Source organism: Crocuta crocuta, unplaced genomic scaffold, assembly GCF_008692635.1.
Source record: "Crocuta crocuta isolate KB4526 unplaced genomic scaffold, BGI_CrCroc_1.0 scaffold219, whole genome shotgun sequence".
In the NCBI taxonomy this organism is placed as follows: Eukaryota; Metazoa; Chordata; class Mammalia; order Carnivora; family Hyaenidae; genus Crocuta; species Crocuta crocuta.
Window position 1 is genome coordinate 1,092,083 of NW_027551572.1, and position 18,665 is coordinate 1,110,747.

An 18,665-nucleotide genomic window follows, 5' to 3' on the forward strand; every position below is an offset into this window, starting at 1 on the left:
CATGTGCATGCTTTCTCTCCCAAGATAAATAAATAAACATTAAAAAAATTCCTCTGCACTGAGTTTAAAAAAAAAAAAAAGTAAAACAAAACCAAAATAAAACCACACACACAAACTTAATACCTTGAAAATAGCTCATGAAATTTTTGTTTGTCATTAATTCCTCTGAACAAAATAATTTCCTTACAATTATTTTCAACTATGTAGTTAAATATTAACCGTTATTTAAATATCTATATAAGGTAGTCATCTTTATAATCTATATCTGGATTGCTCTAGTAGTCTCCACAGGTATCTCTTCAGTTTTTTCTTTTTAATTTTTTTAAATGTTTATTTATTTTTGAGAGAGAGAGAGAGAGAGAGACAGAATGCAAGTGGGGGAGAGGTAAAGAGAGAGGTAGACACAGAATCTGAAGCAGGCTCCAGGCTCTGAGCTGTCAGCACAGAGCCCCATGCAGGGCATGAACTCACCATGAGATCATGACCTGAGCCAAAGTCGAAGGCTCAACCAACTGAGCCACCCTGGCACCCTTAGGTTTCTGTCAGTTTTATGTCTTTATCTATTTCAAGTCATCCTACAGGCCACTGAAGTTAGTGTTCATAAAATATAATTTCATGCATCAATTCCCCACTTACAAACTGCTCTATTTTCTCACGTAAAAATATGTTCTTTTGCTGATTTTCTTCATCTCAATTCCTGTCAAACACATCTCATGTATCACTCTTTATTGAGGGGACTCAAAATGCTTTGAATTGGTATAATTTATAAATACAATCTACAGATAACTGAAGTTTGTCCTTACATATAAAATCTCCCTTTAAAATATTTAATGAACTTTCAAAATTGTATTCCTTATATAGAATTCCTTGAATACATATTAAAGTTTCTTTTTTTTTTAAACATTTCTTTATTTATTTTTGAGAGAGAGAGAGAGAGAATGTAAGCAGGGGAGGGACAGAGAGAGAGGGAGACACAGAATCTGAAGTAGGCTCCAGGCTCTGAGCTAGCGGCACAGACATGGGGCTTGAACTCATGAACCGAAAGATCATGACCTGAACGGAAGTCAGTTGCTTAACCAACTGAGCCATACAGGGGCCCCCATGTTAAACAGTTTGTTAATGACTCATGGTTATGTACTAGTATAAACAAAATCATAAATCTTGGAATTAAATAGAGCTATATTAAAATCCTAAATTCTGTTACTAATATTCTTAGCAGTCTCAGCAAAATTACTTGATAACCTTGAATCTGTCAGTCATAAAATTGGGATTTCTTTTCAAGGTAAAGAAGGATAAATAAAATTGCATGGGTGAAAACACCTAGTACAGTGGTTGGCACATAATAAGAAGGAAGTAAATATACATTTTTAATTGTAATAAGATTTTATATCTTAGAATAATGGACCAAATCTAGTAGAATAATTCATAGGAGGGATACATGTAAGGTTTTGAAATTTGAATGGAAACAACCCAACTGTACAAGTGCAGTAGATGTGTTTTTGCAGCAGAGAAAACTGCTAAGGGGGTTTACTTAATAGTAATTGCAGTGTAAACCAATACTGGTTGTGTCTGACCCCAAAAGCTAATAAAAACCTTTGTCTGTTTTGAAGGAAGATGGAGGACACAGTCTTTATTCTGCTGCATTTCATGACCACATCCAAAAGGCCTGTATGTAAACCTGAAGGGTCTTCAAATGGGATCAGAATGTTGATTAGACTCAAGTCACATCATCTACAGACTGGTTAAAAGAATGGGTAATATGTTATTTGAAGCAGAAAAGACTCAAGTGGAGTGTTATGGTTTCCAAGTATCTAAATGTTTCTCACTAGAAGAGAAATTAGACTTAAGTATTATTTATTTATTTATTTATTTATTTATTTATTTTTTTAATGTTTTATTTATTTCTAGGAGGGAGAGAGAGAGAGAGACAGCATGAGCAGGGGAGGGTCAGAGAGAGAGGGAGTCACAGACTGAAATAGGCTCCAGGCTCTGAGCTGGCAGTCAGCACAGAGCCCGACGCGGGGCTCGAACCCACGAACCGCGAGATCATGACCTAAGCGAAAGTCAGATGCTTAACCGACTAAGCCACCCAGGCGCCCCTAGACTTAAGTATTATTTAAAGAAAGAAAAAAGATGAACTAGGATCGCTGAGGTGAAGCCAGAATAGATTTGGTTCAAAATAATAAAGTACTTTTTAAATAGCTGTCAAAAAATGGAATCGGTTGATTTGGACATTAATCTTTCCCCATAACTAGCAATATGAAATCATGGACTTGTTGACAGTTGGGTAGAATAATTTAAATGGGTCCAAATAATGATTGGTTCCCACTTTATAATCTTAGAACTATCCAATCTTAAAATCATTGAACTGAATTTTCACATAACCTAAAAATATCACATGACCTAAAAGTCTGGACTGTTAGCTAAACTGAACCCATGCAGCACCAAATTAACAATTAAGCTTGCATATGTAAAGAATACTGTCCTTAAAAGTAGACACAAAGGGAGGTTCAAACTTATTGGAAAGATGCTATTGTTAATGAAAATATTTTTGGATGCCTTCTATTGAAACCTCAAAATTCATTTTGCAAGCCAGTCTTATTTCATAGCCTAAATATAATTTTTTTTATCACCTCATACATGAAAATAATCTTTGATTCCTTATTCAGTCACCTACTAGCTGTAAGACTTTGATAACATAGCCCATTATACTTTCCTCATATGCAAACTCTGGAATCCTTTATTTACCTCACAAGTCATAAATATTAAACCAGACCATACAGAGAGCCTGGACCATAGTACTGACTTGGTCAGTGCTAATTCTCTCTTCTAACCCAGTCAGTTATCCCAGAATACACTCTTAGTAATGATTTTGATGCTGAATGAAACTACTCTGGGTTGTAGACTAGGTGAATGAGTGGACAATAGGCATTATCTTCTATTATATGACAAAGAAATGCAAGCACTTATCAAATGGAACTGGCTTGCATCATACTTTTAGATGGCTGAGTGCAGACTGTAAATTACTGATCATTAAATTATAATTCAGTGAAAGCATTTCTGTGGGGAATTGAAAAAGTATGGCCAGGTATTATGCTTTCCAGTGAGTGATCTTAATATAATGTTAAAGCCTGAAAAATATAGAAAGATTAATAGTTAATCTGTCCATTAGACTGTCTTTTTAAAAAACTGAATAGCTAAAGTAGGCTTTTGGTAAGAATGTATCAAAGTCAACTCAGACTTGGACTCTAATAAATTCCAGTTGTACTAATTTTATACTGTTGATTAAAGTGCAAGCCAATTCTCTTGGACGTCAGTTGAAAGAAGCAGAGCCAGCATCAGTATGGGCAAAAGAGGTACATTCTTATAGAAAAAAATAGATCCTCCTTAAAGCAAATTTTAAGCATTTGAACATAAGCCCATATTTAGCATAACAATTATGGCAATTATAATTATAGTTACAATTACTGAGTGATTATCATTAGAGAAGCATTCAATTTAGATGTGTTTTTAATTCTATTGCCTCATATTATCACATATTAATTTTGTGGTTACCATTTTACTAGTGAGGGAATTGAAACTGATGAGTTTAATGATTTCTCCATCACTGTATAGTTAGTCAGGTGGTGGAGGGAGATGTTAACCCAGGTATGTCTACATCTAAATTTGAGTATCTTTAAATGATACCACAAAAGTGTTTATAAACTAAATTTTCAGAAAAGTGTAAACAATTGATACCTCAGTATGGCTATCTTAGAGATATCCAAACACCAATGGGCTTAACTGGGGTAACTTGCTTTACTAACATACTGATAGATTGACATCAGGTAAGACTGTCTGGAAATTTTCTTTATGTAAGCATCAAAGTCAAATATTTTGGAAAATTTTGTAAAATTGAAAGCAAGCTAGCATAGTAGATATTAACTTGGAAGGGAGGAGGTGCTGCCTAATAATGTCTTCTACACAGATTGGGTAAATTTGTTGTATGAATCATGGTGGGACTCCCTCCTGCAACACAAGTAGAAAAGATAATAAAGATGATGACTTTTCTAAGGTCTTTTGGACCTAAGGAGTGACAACCTGACTTTTCCAGACAAAACAAATGCATCAACTCAAGATTTCTAATTTGGATTTAATGAGACAAAATAAGAAAGGCAGTGGAGAAACCCTTTTTTTTTTTTTGTGACCAGTGCTATATTTTTCGTGGTTTGAGCAGAGGTATTATGCCCACTGAACTGGTTCTGCCATATGATATTGGCTGTGATCTTGGTTATGACTTAGTGTGCTCTGCCTATGACTTCTTACCATATTTTCTTCTGTAGATACCTAAATTTAGGATTACTGAGAATTGAGTTTTAATCTTTCATATAATTTTATTTTCCCCAGAGTGATTTTGTTATTATCATTAAGTATTATTTTTTAATGTTTGTTTTTTGAGAGAGAGAGAGAGAGCAGGGCAGGGGCAGACACAGAATCTGAAGCAGGCTCTAGGCTCTGGGCTCTCAGCACAGAGCCTGATGCAGGGCTCAAACCCACAAGTTGTGAGATCATGACCTGAGCTGAACTTGGACACTGACTGAGCTATCCAGGCACCCCTCATTATACATAATTTAAAACATTAGTATAATTAGAATCAACATAGAAACTGAATAGTTTGTGTCAAATAAGAATGGGAAAATAGAGGTTATTTAATAATTGATACAAGGAAGTTGGTGGAAAATGCTTTTCTTCTTCATTGTTTTCACAATTAGGGTGACCATTCTCTTTCTGTTAGTCATTTTAAATCAAATTTAGAACCTATATTCCATAATGCCTTTGGAGCATGAAATAGTGTGCAAATGAATTTGGTTTCCTTTACAGGCATTTTGAAGTTCAGTCTTTCTCTGCCTTCTAGTTATGCTGATGGTGTGAGTTTTGTATAGTTCTATTTGTTTTTCTTTTTGTACTGCATTGTTTGTGGAGCATTTATGTGAAGGTTCCGAACTGGGCAGTTTCCATTATCCTTGCTCCATATACTTCTAATATACAAATAAGATTTAGATGGTTCAATGATTTAAATGCAAAATAAAATTTAAAAAAATCTAAACAATGAAACTTATTTATAAAAACTTAAGTGAGTATATTTATACTAATTTCAAATGGAAGTCTTAATTTACTAATGCAAACTGCTGGCTAGGATTTGAGGAAATAAACACTTTAATAAACCTTTTTTTTTTGGTAGTGTTAATGGTACAACTTTTCTAGAACGAAGTCTGGCACTAGTTACCTAAATTAAAATGTATACACCTTCTCCCAGCAATCTAATAGAAATTCACTTCATTAGTACACCTCAAACCAATTTACATGCACAAGTTTGCTCTGAGCATTGTTTTAATAGCTAAGAATAAAGCAGGTAACATGTATTTCAGATGCAGCTGCTAAAACAAACAAATAAGCACACACACCACACACACACACACACACACACACATCTGGATCATATGACTGACTGCAATACCATACAAAGAGTATGAAATATGGAAGAAATACCAGTTTAGATTAGAGATGGGAGAAGTAATATTCTGTATTTTTGGGATTTGAGGTATATCTGAAATACCTAAAAGGAAAAATTCAGAGATTAATTAGGAACTTGAATCTGGAGCTTAATAAAGATAATTAAATTGTATATGTGTGTGCATATGTTTTATATACATGCATAAATGTATGTGTCTATATTAGTATATATACATATGTACACATATAACTGTATATGCGTATGTGTATGTGTATATATATATATATTTTGTGTATATAGTTTAAATTATATTAAGATATGAGAGTTACTCCTTAAGTGGCTTCTCATCATAAAAATACAGAAACAGAAAGGTGTAACAATGTCTTTAAAGTGTTGCAAGGAAAAAGAAGGAAGGTAAAGCTAGAATGACACAGAAGGCAAAAGTATTTTTCAAGAATGAAGACAAAGATATTTTTATTTATTTTAAAAACTTTTTACTTATTATTTGAGAGAGAGAGAACAGATGCATGAGTGGGGGAGGGGCAGAGAACTAGAGAGAGGGAGAGAGAATCCCATGCAGGCTCCACACTATCAATCAGTGTAGTGCCCGACAGGGGGCTCCATGTCATGAACTATGAGATCATGACCTGAGCCAAAGTCCAGAGTTGGACGTTTAATTATGGAACCACCCAGGTACCCAAAGATATTTTTAGATGTGTCAGATGAAAATTTAGATCTTTAAGAAGAAACGCAGAGAAAGAAAAATAATAAATATGTGGGAAAATATAAAATATATAAATAAGCTAATTACCAAAACTAGGAGATAGCCCAGTTGTCCATGAATACATGGAAAAATAAAAACTGTAGCATATCATATAACACAGTCCAGCAATAAAAAAAAAAAAAGAACTAATGATATGCATAAAGAGGACTAATTCCAAAACCTTTATGCTGAGTGAAAGAAGCATGCCAGCAAATACCACAAACTTCATGTTCCACCTTATATGAAGTGCTAGAACAGACAAAACTAATCTCTAGGTGTGGAATAGGAACTGACTGGGAGGGATGATGGAACTTTCTGGGGTGATAGTATTTTTCAGTAGCTTATTAGGACTACACAGGCATACACATTTGTGAACACTGATCAAATGAGACTCTCTTTTAAAAAAATGTTTTAATGTTTTTATTTATTTTTGAGAGAGAGAGAGAGAGACAGCATGAGTCGGAGAGGAACAGAGAGAGAGAGAGGGAGACACAGCATCTGAGCAGGCTCCAGGCTCCGAGATGTCAGCACAGAGCCTGATGCAGGCTGGAACTCACAAACCATGAGACCATGACCTAAGCCAAAGTTGGACACTTAACCGATTGAGCCACTCAGGTGCACCCAAATGACACTCTTAAAGTTTGTTCATTTTACTTTGTTTTACCTTTAAAAAGCCCATAAACAAATACTGGATTCTAGTTAAATACATGAATTATGAAGTGTTTATGGGTGAGGCCTGATGGTGTTTCAACTTATTTTGAAAGGCAATGTGAAAATATGAAGAATTGATGGATGGTTTGAGGAATGCATAAATAGATAAATGATAAAGTATATAAAAGACAATTGAAGACTCTAGGTTCTGAGTGTGCGAATGTTCACCAAACAGGTCTGTCAATTTTTCTATATGTTGAAAAAATTTTTAAATAAAAGTTTGGGAAAAACTTTGGTTCTGGAGCTAGATTATCTGGATTCAAACCTGGGCTTTAGCATTTTCTAATTGTGACCTAGAGCAAGGTACTTAAACCCTCCTTTCCTCAGTTTCCTCAACCATAAATGTAAATAGTAAGTGTTTACCTCTTAGGGTGATAGGAGCATTGAAAGAGTTAATAAATATAAAGCACCTAGAATAGTGTCTGCCAGGTGCTACACAGCATTACTTTAAAACATGATATTTTTATGTTTAGCCATCTTTTTAAATTGAAATTATGCCCCATTTCCCGGAATTTATAAAATGAATATGCAGTGTCATTTAATTTCTTACTGATAAATCAAGGTAATAATATTCAATACTAATCATTTCAGTACTATGTCATCCTTAAATAATTTTTCAAACTCAAAGAGTTCCACTTTTTACATTTTATTCTGCTTTATCTATTGGTATCCCTTTCATCATCAGAGTTGTAGATTTTATTCCTGCTGCTTACAAGTTATTTGCTTCTCTTTGCTTCCTCTTCTAACAATTGCCTCTAGCTTGCTAGGTGTAAACACCATAACAATCGGCTGTGAGGTGGCAGCCCAAAATATTCAACAACAACAAAAAAATCAATCTTGCTTTAAGTGTTCTGGCTCTTCATGAACCTTCTGCCTCTTCCCTATCCATAAGTGTCAGTGTTTTCTTATCCTGAGATATAGCTGGAAGGGTTGAAATTGATGAAGGTTGACTCCGGATGAATACGGCAGAACATACATCTCTTTAGAGTCCCAGATTTCAGTCAGCTTTAGAAGAAGCTGATGGTATTTCTTTTTACCATAAGTGTAACCTAAAACATGTCACAATTATTACCCAATGACTTAATGTCCCAATGACTTAATTAACTATTCCAATGTGGGAGGACTAATTGGAAGGCAGCTGGCTGGACAGACCTACCATGTGATGGAAAATAGCCATTTACTCCTATAAGCATGCAAGCTCTAGTCTCTAAAATTGGCTCAGGCTTCACTCTATTTATTGCATAACTAATTTATATTTCTGGATTCTTCTTGTATTTATTTTTTTTTACTCCAGTGTGGTGATCACTTTCTTTATTCCAACTATTTTTCTCGCCTTGTTACTGTTTTACTCTTTCCTGACTTAAATGACCTTGGATTTATGGTTCTCATCTTTATATTCTCTGTGGTTGTGTTCTGCCCAGAGTTTAGCCAGTTTTGGCTAAAGCTCCTCAATATGTGTGTCTGACCTAGGATTGACCTACTCTGGGTCCCAGTTCTGGGCTTTTGGTAGCTTCAGATATCCTGATTGCTCACCTCCTTCCTTCCTTTGTTCCCTTGCCCTCACACCTCTCAGACTCCTGGAGCACATTATTGTAATATATTCTCTTACAGAAATAACTATGTTTTTATTTTTATATGTAGTTCTACATTTTAATATTTTAATTTCAGATATATGTAAAAAATGAACTTCAGTTTTTCTTTAAAAGATTGTTCTTTCATTTTGATATGTCATATAGGGCAGTACATTTAACCACGGTGTTTGTTTTTGACATAATTTATTTAGTAATCATTTGTGGAACATATATTTATTAAGTGCCAACCACTGTGCCAGGCAGTAGTGCTGGAACTACTAATAAAATGCAGTCACTGAATTTAAGGACAATGAGAGACAGTCTTATAAACAAATAAGAACCAAGTCATCTTGGTCATCTCTGAAAACTAAGCTTCAAGAGCAACAAGGACTGAAATTAAAATCATCTCCAACATGTCAAAGTGTCCAATAATATCAGAACAATTAATGTCTTTCCTCTTGAGGGAGGAGCAATCTAGGACATTAAGCTTCAGAATGACACAGTCAATATACACAATAGAGTTAGAAGTCCATAACAGTCTCAGATAACAAAGTCTCCCTATTTGGATATGATTGCAGATTTATGAAGAAAAATGAACAGAAGGAAATCTTAGTGGCAGTTGAAATACCAGGAAGGGATGCAGTTGACTGGGAAGAGGATCTCAGTGAGGGTCTCCTGCCTCACTAACAAATGCCACTATACCAGTGATAAAGTCAATAGAAAGTGAGGTTGCCAGGAACACAAAAGTAAAGTTGATCATACCTCAAATATCCACAATTGAATCTTGCAGGACAAGAAAGATTTTGGTTCCCTACCAGTGAGTCTGGGAAAGGGGTCTAACCTAACATTCTAAACCACTCTATGTCTCCGATTTCTCCAGATGTTCTCAAAACTTCTACTGCTTTGTGAAATTGGCCTCTAGACTTTCTGAATTATCCCTTATTACTCCAACAAAATGAGCAAGTTGTTAAAGAGCCAGGATCTTCCTAGAATTGTACTTATGGTAAACCCAATCTGTCAGATTCTTGACCAAAAATTTCTGACCAGAGGCCATTAGAGCTCAACAATTGAGAGAAAAATATGCTTTGTTACTTCCCGGAGGAATGCAAAGGGGCTCTGTTATGCAACCAGACTCTACCCTTGCCTTCAATACTGAAGTCCTTGATGCAGCTGGCTCCCCTAATATGCAAGACCTGATCTGCTTCTGTTTAAAAAAAAATCCAAAACCGGCACTCTCTCTAAAGTTCTTGGGAACATTCACAACTGGCTAACCTCCATGAATATCCTCTTAGTCTGCAGTGAAACTGTTAGATTTCCATGAACCTTCATTGTTGCCCACTTTTTGAAAAGTAGAATTAAGCTCATAGGTCCACAAACTATGCCCCAAATCTGTAGCCAGATGGCAGAGTTCAGAAACCAGTTGTTTTGTATGGCCAATCACAGTCTGGCTCTGGGTTAGCTTGAGATAGGTACAAGACCTTCAACAATGTACCAGACCCCAGGCAGCTGACTAGATATGGTAGTCAAATCTGTTGCTCATGAATCCTGGGAATCCGAGAGACAAAGAAAGTGAGAGGAGGGTGGTACTGAGGGTTGTAGGGAAAGAAAATCCTCTTAATGCACTTGACTTGAATTATACCAGCCCTTCACTGCATATTAGAAATCTCCTGGCATGAATATTGAAAATCTAGGAGGCAGCAAACCAATCCGGACAGACAATCTCAGAATACCCTGGGTGTGGGCCTCTTGGGATGAATCTAATGCTGCTTGCTAGACAGAAATGTTCTTTTGGCAGATAGCCAAGCTCCTCCCACCCACCTTTATAAAGCAAGCAGAGACATCATTACATTTTGGGGGATTGTTTGTTTTCTTATCTGAGCTTCTAACTATGAGAGGCAGAGCATATATTAGAATTGCTGAGGCAAATACCTGCTTTAGAACATAACTTTTCCAGAAGATCCACGTTTTTCACCTCTTTGGACACCTTCCCCCCCCCCCCCATCTCTAAAATAGTCCTCACTCTCTGGGTGCCTATTTGGTAATGATCTTACCAGATGTTGCCATTTTGCCACAGAGATCCTGGTGCAAAACAGCTCTAATGTTTGAAATCAAAGAAATGCAGCTGGGACATCCACCTTATCTTGCTTCCAGTTCCTTCCAAGATAATTTCCAATACATCTAATCTCATATTTATGTAGCGTGGCTATAAGTTACAGTTTGGATTCATGCTTATTGTTAAGAACTAATTATTAATAGCATTCTCTTTCCTTTTCCAAAGCATCTTTAGGGGGGCCTGGGTGGTTCAGTCGGTTAAGCGTCCGACTTCAGCTCAGGTCATGATCTCAGGGTTTGTGGGTTCGAGCCCTGCATTGGGTTCTGTGCTGACAGCTCGGAGCCTGAAGCCTGCTTCAGAATCTGTGTCTCCCTCTCTCCCTGCCCCTCCCCCACTCATTCTCTGTCTCTCTGTGTCTCAAAAATAAATAAAACAAAACAAAACAACAACAACAAAAACAAAGCATCTTTAGTTGGCTGATGAATGACACAGCCATCCAAACAGTGAGCCAATGCTCAGTCTTTTTAGCTGAGTTCCCAAAGAAGAGGCTATGAGGAGAATATTCTGTATCGGCAACTGGAGCTGTGTCTTCTCAGAGATAACGAAGTACAGCCAAGAGAGGGGATGCCAGATGTTTTTCCTCTCTACTTATCTCATTTCCTATTGCTTCCCTGTCCCTTAGTTTGATTCCCAGAGTAGAGCCTGCCAGGGATGCAGTCAGGCTGTGCAGACAGATTCCGCACATGTAGGATGGGAATCCCCAGGATAGCCACAGCTTTCTTACTTTTTTCCTACCTTAGGGAATGGAAACCATAGCATCTAAATAATCAACCTCTATGCTTTCTGGGAAGCTGGAGGTGATCCTAGGGATGAGCTAGATTAGCTTTGCCAAAGAGAATTATGAAATGTTCTACTCTATACTAGATGACACACATTTATTCTCCTAATATATTTACTAAAAGATTTAGAGTAGTTTACAAGGATGTAGGCCATATAGCAAGACAACATAAATGAAGAAAAATGACTCAAAAATAAAAACAGAACACTGGGATAATATCCCAAATGCCAATTTTACTCTGACATGAAATAAGAGGTAAAGGGTAAAATGACTTCTTACTTAGTTTCCAAAGTATTATCAAATTATTCTCTCAATCAGACATAGACAATGCATCAAGCCTATTGTGCCAATGACATTCAGATAGCTTTAAAAGAAAAGTAATAATAGTAATGAAAAGGCTGATAAACAAGTTAACTTAAAACTGGAAGGTACTGCATGCATAAGTAAAGGAGACAGAGTTAATGTGATCATTAAACAGAATCTATATTGTTGACAATATAGAAAGCATACCCATTTTGGTGACATGACCAATTTAGGTTGACATTCTTGCTCATTGAGACCACTTAAATGCAGTTCATGTATACATTATGGCTTATGTTTCATCCTTCCCACATTCTCTAATTACTCATAGCTAAATTCTCTGGTATAGAGCCTTTTCCTTTAGAGCTCTCTATCACCTTTTTTTTCCCTCCAGGGTTTAGAACCCAAATGATATTAGAGGCATTGATTTTCTTCTTATGGAGAATACAAAAATAATATCATTGTCTTTTAGAAAGCTGAAAGCTATGAGGAAAGATGATGGAAGCTCATGAAAGTCTGATAGATATGGATAAAGATTAAAACAATCAATAACATTTACAGTAAAGCTCTAGAAGACATCACTGAGACTCTTTTTAATGGAGGTAACCTTGGTATGGAAGCAGTGGATCCCTCATACAGTTTACCTAAGAGTGTGAACAAGTATTATTTTTTCTGTTTAGCCATAGTTTCTAAAATAAAGTTGTATGTGCTCTTTGGCCCAGCAATTAAGTTGTCCTATGAATATTCTTGTTGAAGTTTGAGAAGTCATGTTTGCAAAGATGTTAATCACAACACCTTAGGGTGGACAATCAAATAGTCCATCCTAAGGAGCTAAAACCATGAATTTCAATATGTTGCTATTATGGAGTACTATTTAGTAATAATGAAGAATGAGATAGATATGTCTGTGCTCATATTAAAAGATCTCAAAATAGAGTACTAAAAAACTTACTGTTGAAAATGGCTTTCATCGTTCATCTTTGAATAAAGTATTTTATAAGAATTCTATGCATTGCGTTATATATGCTAGTGTGTGCATGCTTCCCCCCTGGAGAAAGTAAGCTTTTATATCTGTGGAAAGGGTTGAAAAAGTGTCACGGGATTTTGCCATATTTCTATCCTACTTGAACATAGTTTACCACGTATGTGTATTACCAAAATCTATAAATGCAGTTTATACACTGAAGGCTCAGGAATAAAGGACAGATTGACCAGAGTGGCACCAAACCACCTTGAATTTTGTAGCTGTCTCTTCATCTTGACTTGAGCTTACTTGGTTTTCTGCTTTGGGATCATTTTTCCACTTGCGCAGTTTACTTCTTGTTTAGTTGTGATTACCTGGCTCCTACTCTTTTACCTCTCCTTAACATACATTTTATCTTGCCTGACTTAAATGACATTTTCTCCTTTGTCCTTGGGTCTGAATTCTTCCTGTAGCTCTGCTTTGCTCGCAGGTCAGCCTATTTTGGCTTCAGTATATCCATTTAATTTTGGACTCTACTCCCTCTGACCATTTCAGCCAAGTATTCCTAGAAAATATCCTCTTGCAGATGAAAATTATAAATAAGTTTCTCAAAAACATAAGTATATCTTGACATTTTGTTTGATAATATTCCTTAAGAATTTTACTCCAGGCATTCTTCTGGATTCAAAAACTAGGAAAACAGCCTTGTAAACAAATGAGCACCACCAAAAATCCCAACAGACAGGGCCCATCTCTCCCTCAAATAAAAAGTTTTCTTCTGAAAACTGAATTCCCCCCAGATCTAGTAAACTTGATTCTAGTAATGGCTCATTAAAATAACCAGGAGCTGAGGTCCTTGTAAATATCTTCCTTCTAGATAGGAGGAGCACAGGTAATACACATGCAGAGTGGTACAACTTATACTGAAGAGAAGAAATCTGGAATAAAATGTCATGTGACCAGATGTGACTGAGCATCTGGTCTTAGATTCACTTACCTGAATCAGCCCAAGGAAAGCTCAGTGGCTTTGAAAGCCCTGAATGGATGCAGGACAGTAAGTCACTGTGTAAGATGGAGTTTCACCAGGGTGAGCCATTATGACTAGCAATGGAGAGGAGGCATGCTTCCAGGAAAAGGAAGGAAAGCTGCCTCAGTTTTAAGTATGCTCACTTGAGCTTCTCTATGGCAATCTCATGGTTCACAAGCATGGTTCATTTATTTCTATGGATACGATAATAACTTCTAAGCTTTGCCTGTCCAATCCACCAAAACAAGCATGTTGGGGAAAGGCCAGAATCTTTACAAAACTAATTGTTCTTGTGACCCTAGTCAGTCAGACCCTTGATGAGAAGAAACCAGCCAGAGGCCACTGAAGAGCTCAGGAAGGAGGAATGAATTCTTGCCTTTGCTAGAATAATACAAAGGAGAGATTGTTATGCATGTAACTTCTATACCCATCAGCAGTCCTGAGAACTTTTGGGCTATGGTTTTAGATGTGACCAGATCTGTGGAATGCAAAATTAAAAAAAAAATTTCCCCAAACTGGCACAGTCACTGGAACCCTGGAGGCCTCGTAGAACTGGCCACTTGCCTCTCTGCCCCTAAGCACTCTGAAAGAGTTGGTCTGCTTTTCCAGGGTCTACTTTCACCCCAAAACTATCCCAGCTTTTCAAATGTAGAACCAAACACAAAGATACCCAACCCCTTCTCAAATTGGACAGCAACTTTGAAACACGTTAGGGTGAGACTAGATATGGACCAGAGCCAAAGTTCTAGCCTGTAATCAGGTGCTTGGACCCTGAAACCACTGGGAGAACTCCAAGAATTAGAGACTGGTGAATCAGGAGCCTCGCCCTAGCATTTGAAGTAGAAAGTAAGAAATATTCCACTCAGTATCATATATTCAATCAGGAACTATGGCCTCCAAATCAGTATCCTCTGATTCTAGTTTGAAACCAAATGCTCTGTCTTAATCTCAGACTTTTAAAAGTCCTAATTTCTCTGGCCAGGGCAGTGGGGGAGCAGTTAGGGGTGAGGCAGAGATTTTGCTTAACGTTGATAGTCAGTCTGGCACCTAGCTGGCCCACAGTCAAAGCTGTCCACAGAGTGGTTATCCTCAGCTAGCAATAGGTTGAGTCAATTCAGTCAGAAATGCTGGATCTATAACAGGGAAAACTGTTTGCCAGACAGAGGAAAGATCTCCCATCAGCATGGAGTAAAACTAGAATAAGCCTAATTTATAAATAGAAATAAATGAACAAATAACATGGTAATCATGATCCCAGTTGGGCCAAGAGATGCTGACCAGATGAAAAATATCCCTAGAGGCGCTCATATGAAAACTTTCTCTTCAGCCTTAAAGGTTTCCTTTTTCAGCATTGCGGAGGTGAGGACTTACTTGCCTGGCCTTGGTTAGCTGACACTAATAGAAGAGAAAGGGGCCAACTCAGGGAAAAATGAGATTTGTCTGTACAAGTTCATATAATGATAGGTGACTGCATTGCTGATAGTTAGTCAGTGTGGGTGGAGCTTACAGATGTCCTCTCACAATTGACCAAATGATGTTGGTTAGTGAAAATAGTAGGTCCAGACTCCCAGAAATAAAAAATGTTCCTTGTATACTAGTGTCTCCCCCATATGCTTTCAAGAGAGTGTCTTGGTAGATATAGGGTTGTCGGTCAGTCGCTGAGTACCCTGGTTGTGGTATAGATCCTGTCATAATGAGATCTAGGGCTGAGGCATATTAGGATACTTCCTCCCTAAGTAAGGCTTTTTCATTTCCAGAGTGCTTCATCCTACCTGGGCAAAATTAGTGGGAGTTTATATCGACGACCCTACCAGAGCCTTTCCCACAGGAGGTTGTGAGACAGAATGCCCAAGTCCTAGGTGCTTGCTTGGCTCTACCTTCTGCTCTCTAGTGGAGATTTACAGGCAGCAGCAGGTTCTGGGGCCTGCTTATATCATTTGGGGTCTATAGACCCCTTTTCCTAAGTCTACATCCAATTTCAGGTTTTATTGTTTTCAAACACATCAATGGGAAAGAAGGGGCTCACAGTACCTCTTACCTGAGTCCAGGATTATAATGAATCCCAGCAGTTAAGAATAGAATATTGCACCTAAACTTTTACTTCTATATTAATTACTGGGCCAAATAAGTTCAGCAATATCCAATATACTTATATCCCAAGGAAATAAGACCACATATCTAAAATAAACTTTAAAGCTAAAAAGAAGAGGGTAATGCATATTTTGAGAAAATCTGAAAGCATTTAAATATGAATTATTAACCATGGCACACATTTTTTGAGGATAGAGTCTCAGGGGTTAGAATATACTCTAAACCGTACAGGTGAGAAATCAGGACCTGGAGAGATTGAGATCTGGATTTGAATTTCTTTTCCTTTAGTGCATTGTAGTGAGGCTGTCAAAGATCCTTTTATTTTTATGTTGAACTAGACATAAAATGAGAGCTAGAATAGTGAAGTGGATAAAGACACAAAATGATCCCTTATACAAGCAACAGTTACACATGATATTATATTCACAAAACCTTTATGTAATTTGTGTCATTTAGTCCTTAACAGGATATGTAAGTCTTGATGTGTCATTTACAAATAAGAAGAATAAAGCTTAATCAAAATTTAAATAACTTGTTTCATTTTTGAAAAATGAAAATCTGTTTTTATCATTCTAAATCTCAAAGTCTTCTTCAATGGACTTTCAACTCGGTTTTGATTAGCCAAGTAACCTCAACAAATTACCTATGGGTCTTAACTTTATTTGTAAAACTAGCAGGTGGACTGTAGAAAGTTTAATTATGGCTGGAAAATAGCAGGTATGGTGCATAGGACTCTGTTTATTATAGGCCCCAGATTCTTTATTTTACCATAAACTATTCTTCTGAACAATAGCCAGGAAGAAAAGGATCCACGAAAAGTACCACTCAACCTTTTCATTTCAAGACAATTTTCTGAGCAATATCCAAATTTGACTCCATCATTTCCATTAATAAAGGGAGCATATCAATGTGTCATTCCACATATTTTTATTGTTTTTCCTGTTTTCACTAATATCATAAGTATTGGAGGCAACATATAACCAGAGTCACAATGAACACATCATCACTTCTAGAAGAAAATCTCTAGAAGGTATGTATTTTATAGAGCTAAACAAGGCAACAACAACAACAACAAACCTGTTGATACAAACAATACCAAAATGTCAAGCCATTTAAACTGAGAATACCATTTTCCATTTTCTGTTTTTTTATTTAAAAATTTTTTTTTATCTATACCTCTAATTTTATACCGTTGATTCATACATGAAAAGCACCAATCTTAAAATCGCTAAGTTACTTAAAATAAGAGACAAGATTCCTTCGAAGTGTACTCCATCTTGTGTAAGCTTTTATTCCTTCCATTCCATCATTGTGTCATGTAACCTGAAAGTCATTGCCATTTTGGGTTTCTAACATTTTACACTAACAGAGCATCTGGGCTTCCGAGGCTTACCTGGTGGATGAGAAAACTGACCACATACACAATGCAGAGTAAACATCCGCAGACCACTGCTGCTCTTGAAGTAGTTTGCTTAATTCAGGTCCAGAATCTAAATTGACTGCTGAAGACCCTAAGGGTGTGTATGGGGTGGGGCAGGCTGCGGGTGGGTGGGAAAGGCTGGCAGCAGATGGCCGCTATCACCATCCCGCGGGGTTGGGCACACAGCAAGAAAAGGGACTTACTTGCTACCATGTGTCTGGTCTCCAACAGCACCTGAGGGAACCCTAAGAAGCAGAGCTGCCAGGATCCCTTTTCTCCTTCTGGGCTTCTTTTTCATCCAGGATCTCTCTGGCTTCCTGAGTTCTGGTTGCTTAGGAGGTGTTGCTAAGCTGGCGTTTGCCCTCACCAGCTGATGCTACCCGGGCCCCGGCGGCTCGGTGGTAAATGGGCCCCACTGAACTGCCAGCTAGAAATTGCGTCTCTGGGGCGGCTGCTCGGCCACTGACCCAGAGACCCCTCTTGGCCAGATGCGCAGTGGAGCAGCGCCTGCAGCCGTGAAGCTGTTTTTGTGTCCTTCCCACTCCTCCCTCCCCTCTGCGAGCCTAGCCACCCTCTCCCCCGCCCGCGTTCCCAGGCGGGTGAGAGACTTCCTCCAGAGCGCACGCGGGCGGGGTGATGGAGACGGAGCCCAGCAGCCGCCACTGCTGGGGCCAGAAGGCAGACAGCTGCTACACATCTCCTCCGCAGCTGCCAGGGAAGGGAGGCGGCGAGACGAGGGAATCGGGGAGGAGGAGGAGAGAGTTCTTCGAGGGCAGGAAAGATGGAGAGAAAAGGAAAGGCGGGATGCATCTTTGGCTATGGAGGGGTGGGCATAGGAGGGAGAGGAGGGGAGGGGAAGAGATAGGCAACCAACTCCTCTTAACCCCCGGTTGCTTTCCCTCGTCGCTTGCCCAGCAGAGCTTGTCAGGGTGTGATGATCAATTATCAGCCTACAGCATTCAAGTCTGAACTTTGCTGAGGTGTAGGGGTGGAGGGAGGTTAGGTGGCTGTTTCGGAAAGCATGTCTTGGAGCTACTACAACCTAACTCTAGATTTCTTTCCCACTCTGGTGATTTGAGATAGGAAAGGTAGAGAAAAAATTAGGCATACTTGGAAAAACTGGTGTGAAGTCTGGGGGTGAAGGGGAGGAGTGTTGGTCCTTCTTTCCCAAATGGACTTTGGAAACTTTGCTATGGCATAGAACGTTCATTTTATAACCCTCTCTTGCTTGAAAATGGCGAAGTTTCTTTAAAAAAAAAAAGAGATTTCTACAACACACCAAGAAAAGACAACAAAAACGAGGAAAAGGAAAAGAAATCATGTACGCCTGTAAGAGGCTCCAAGTTTATATTCCAAGGCATGAGACAGAAGGGTAAAGTCGAACTAAGCTAACACTGGTTCTGTGCAAACCACGTCAGGGACTGAGGGTTTTC

At 38.0% G+C, this 18,665-nt stretch overlaps 1 protein-coding gene across 1 annotated transcript in view; it reads right to left on the reverse strand.

The window, feature by feature from the left end:
* SCN7A (sodium voltage-gated channel alpha subunit 7) overlaps positions 1-18,042 on the reverse strand; it is an 84,256-nt gene extending 66,214 nt beyond the window's left edge. The window contains exon 1 of the mRNA XM_077751171.1: positions 17,600-18,042. Within this exon, the coding sequence (XP_077607297.1) occupies positions 17,600-18,042 (443 nt within the window). The remainder of the gene's footprint in view (positions 1-17,599) is intronic.
* Positions 18,043-18,665: the final 623 nt, after the last annotated feature.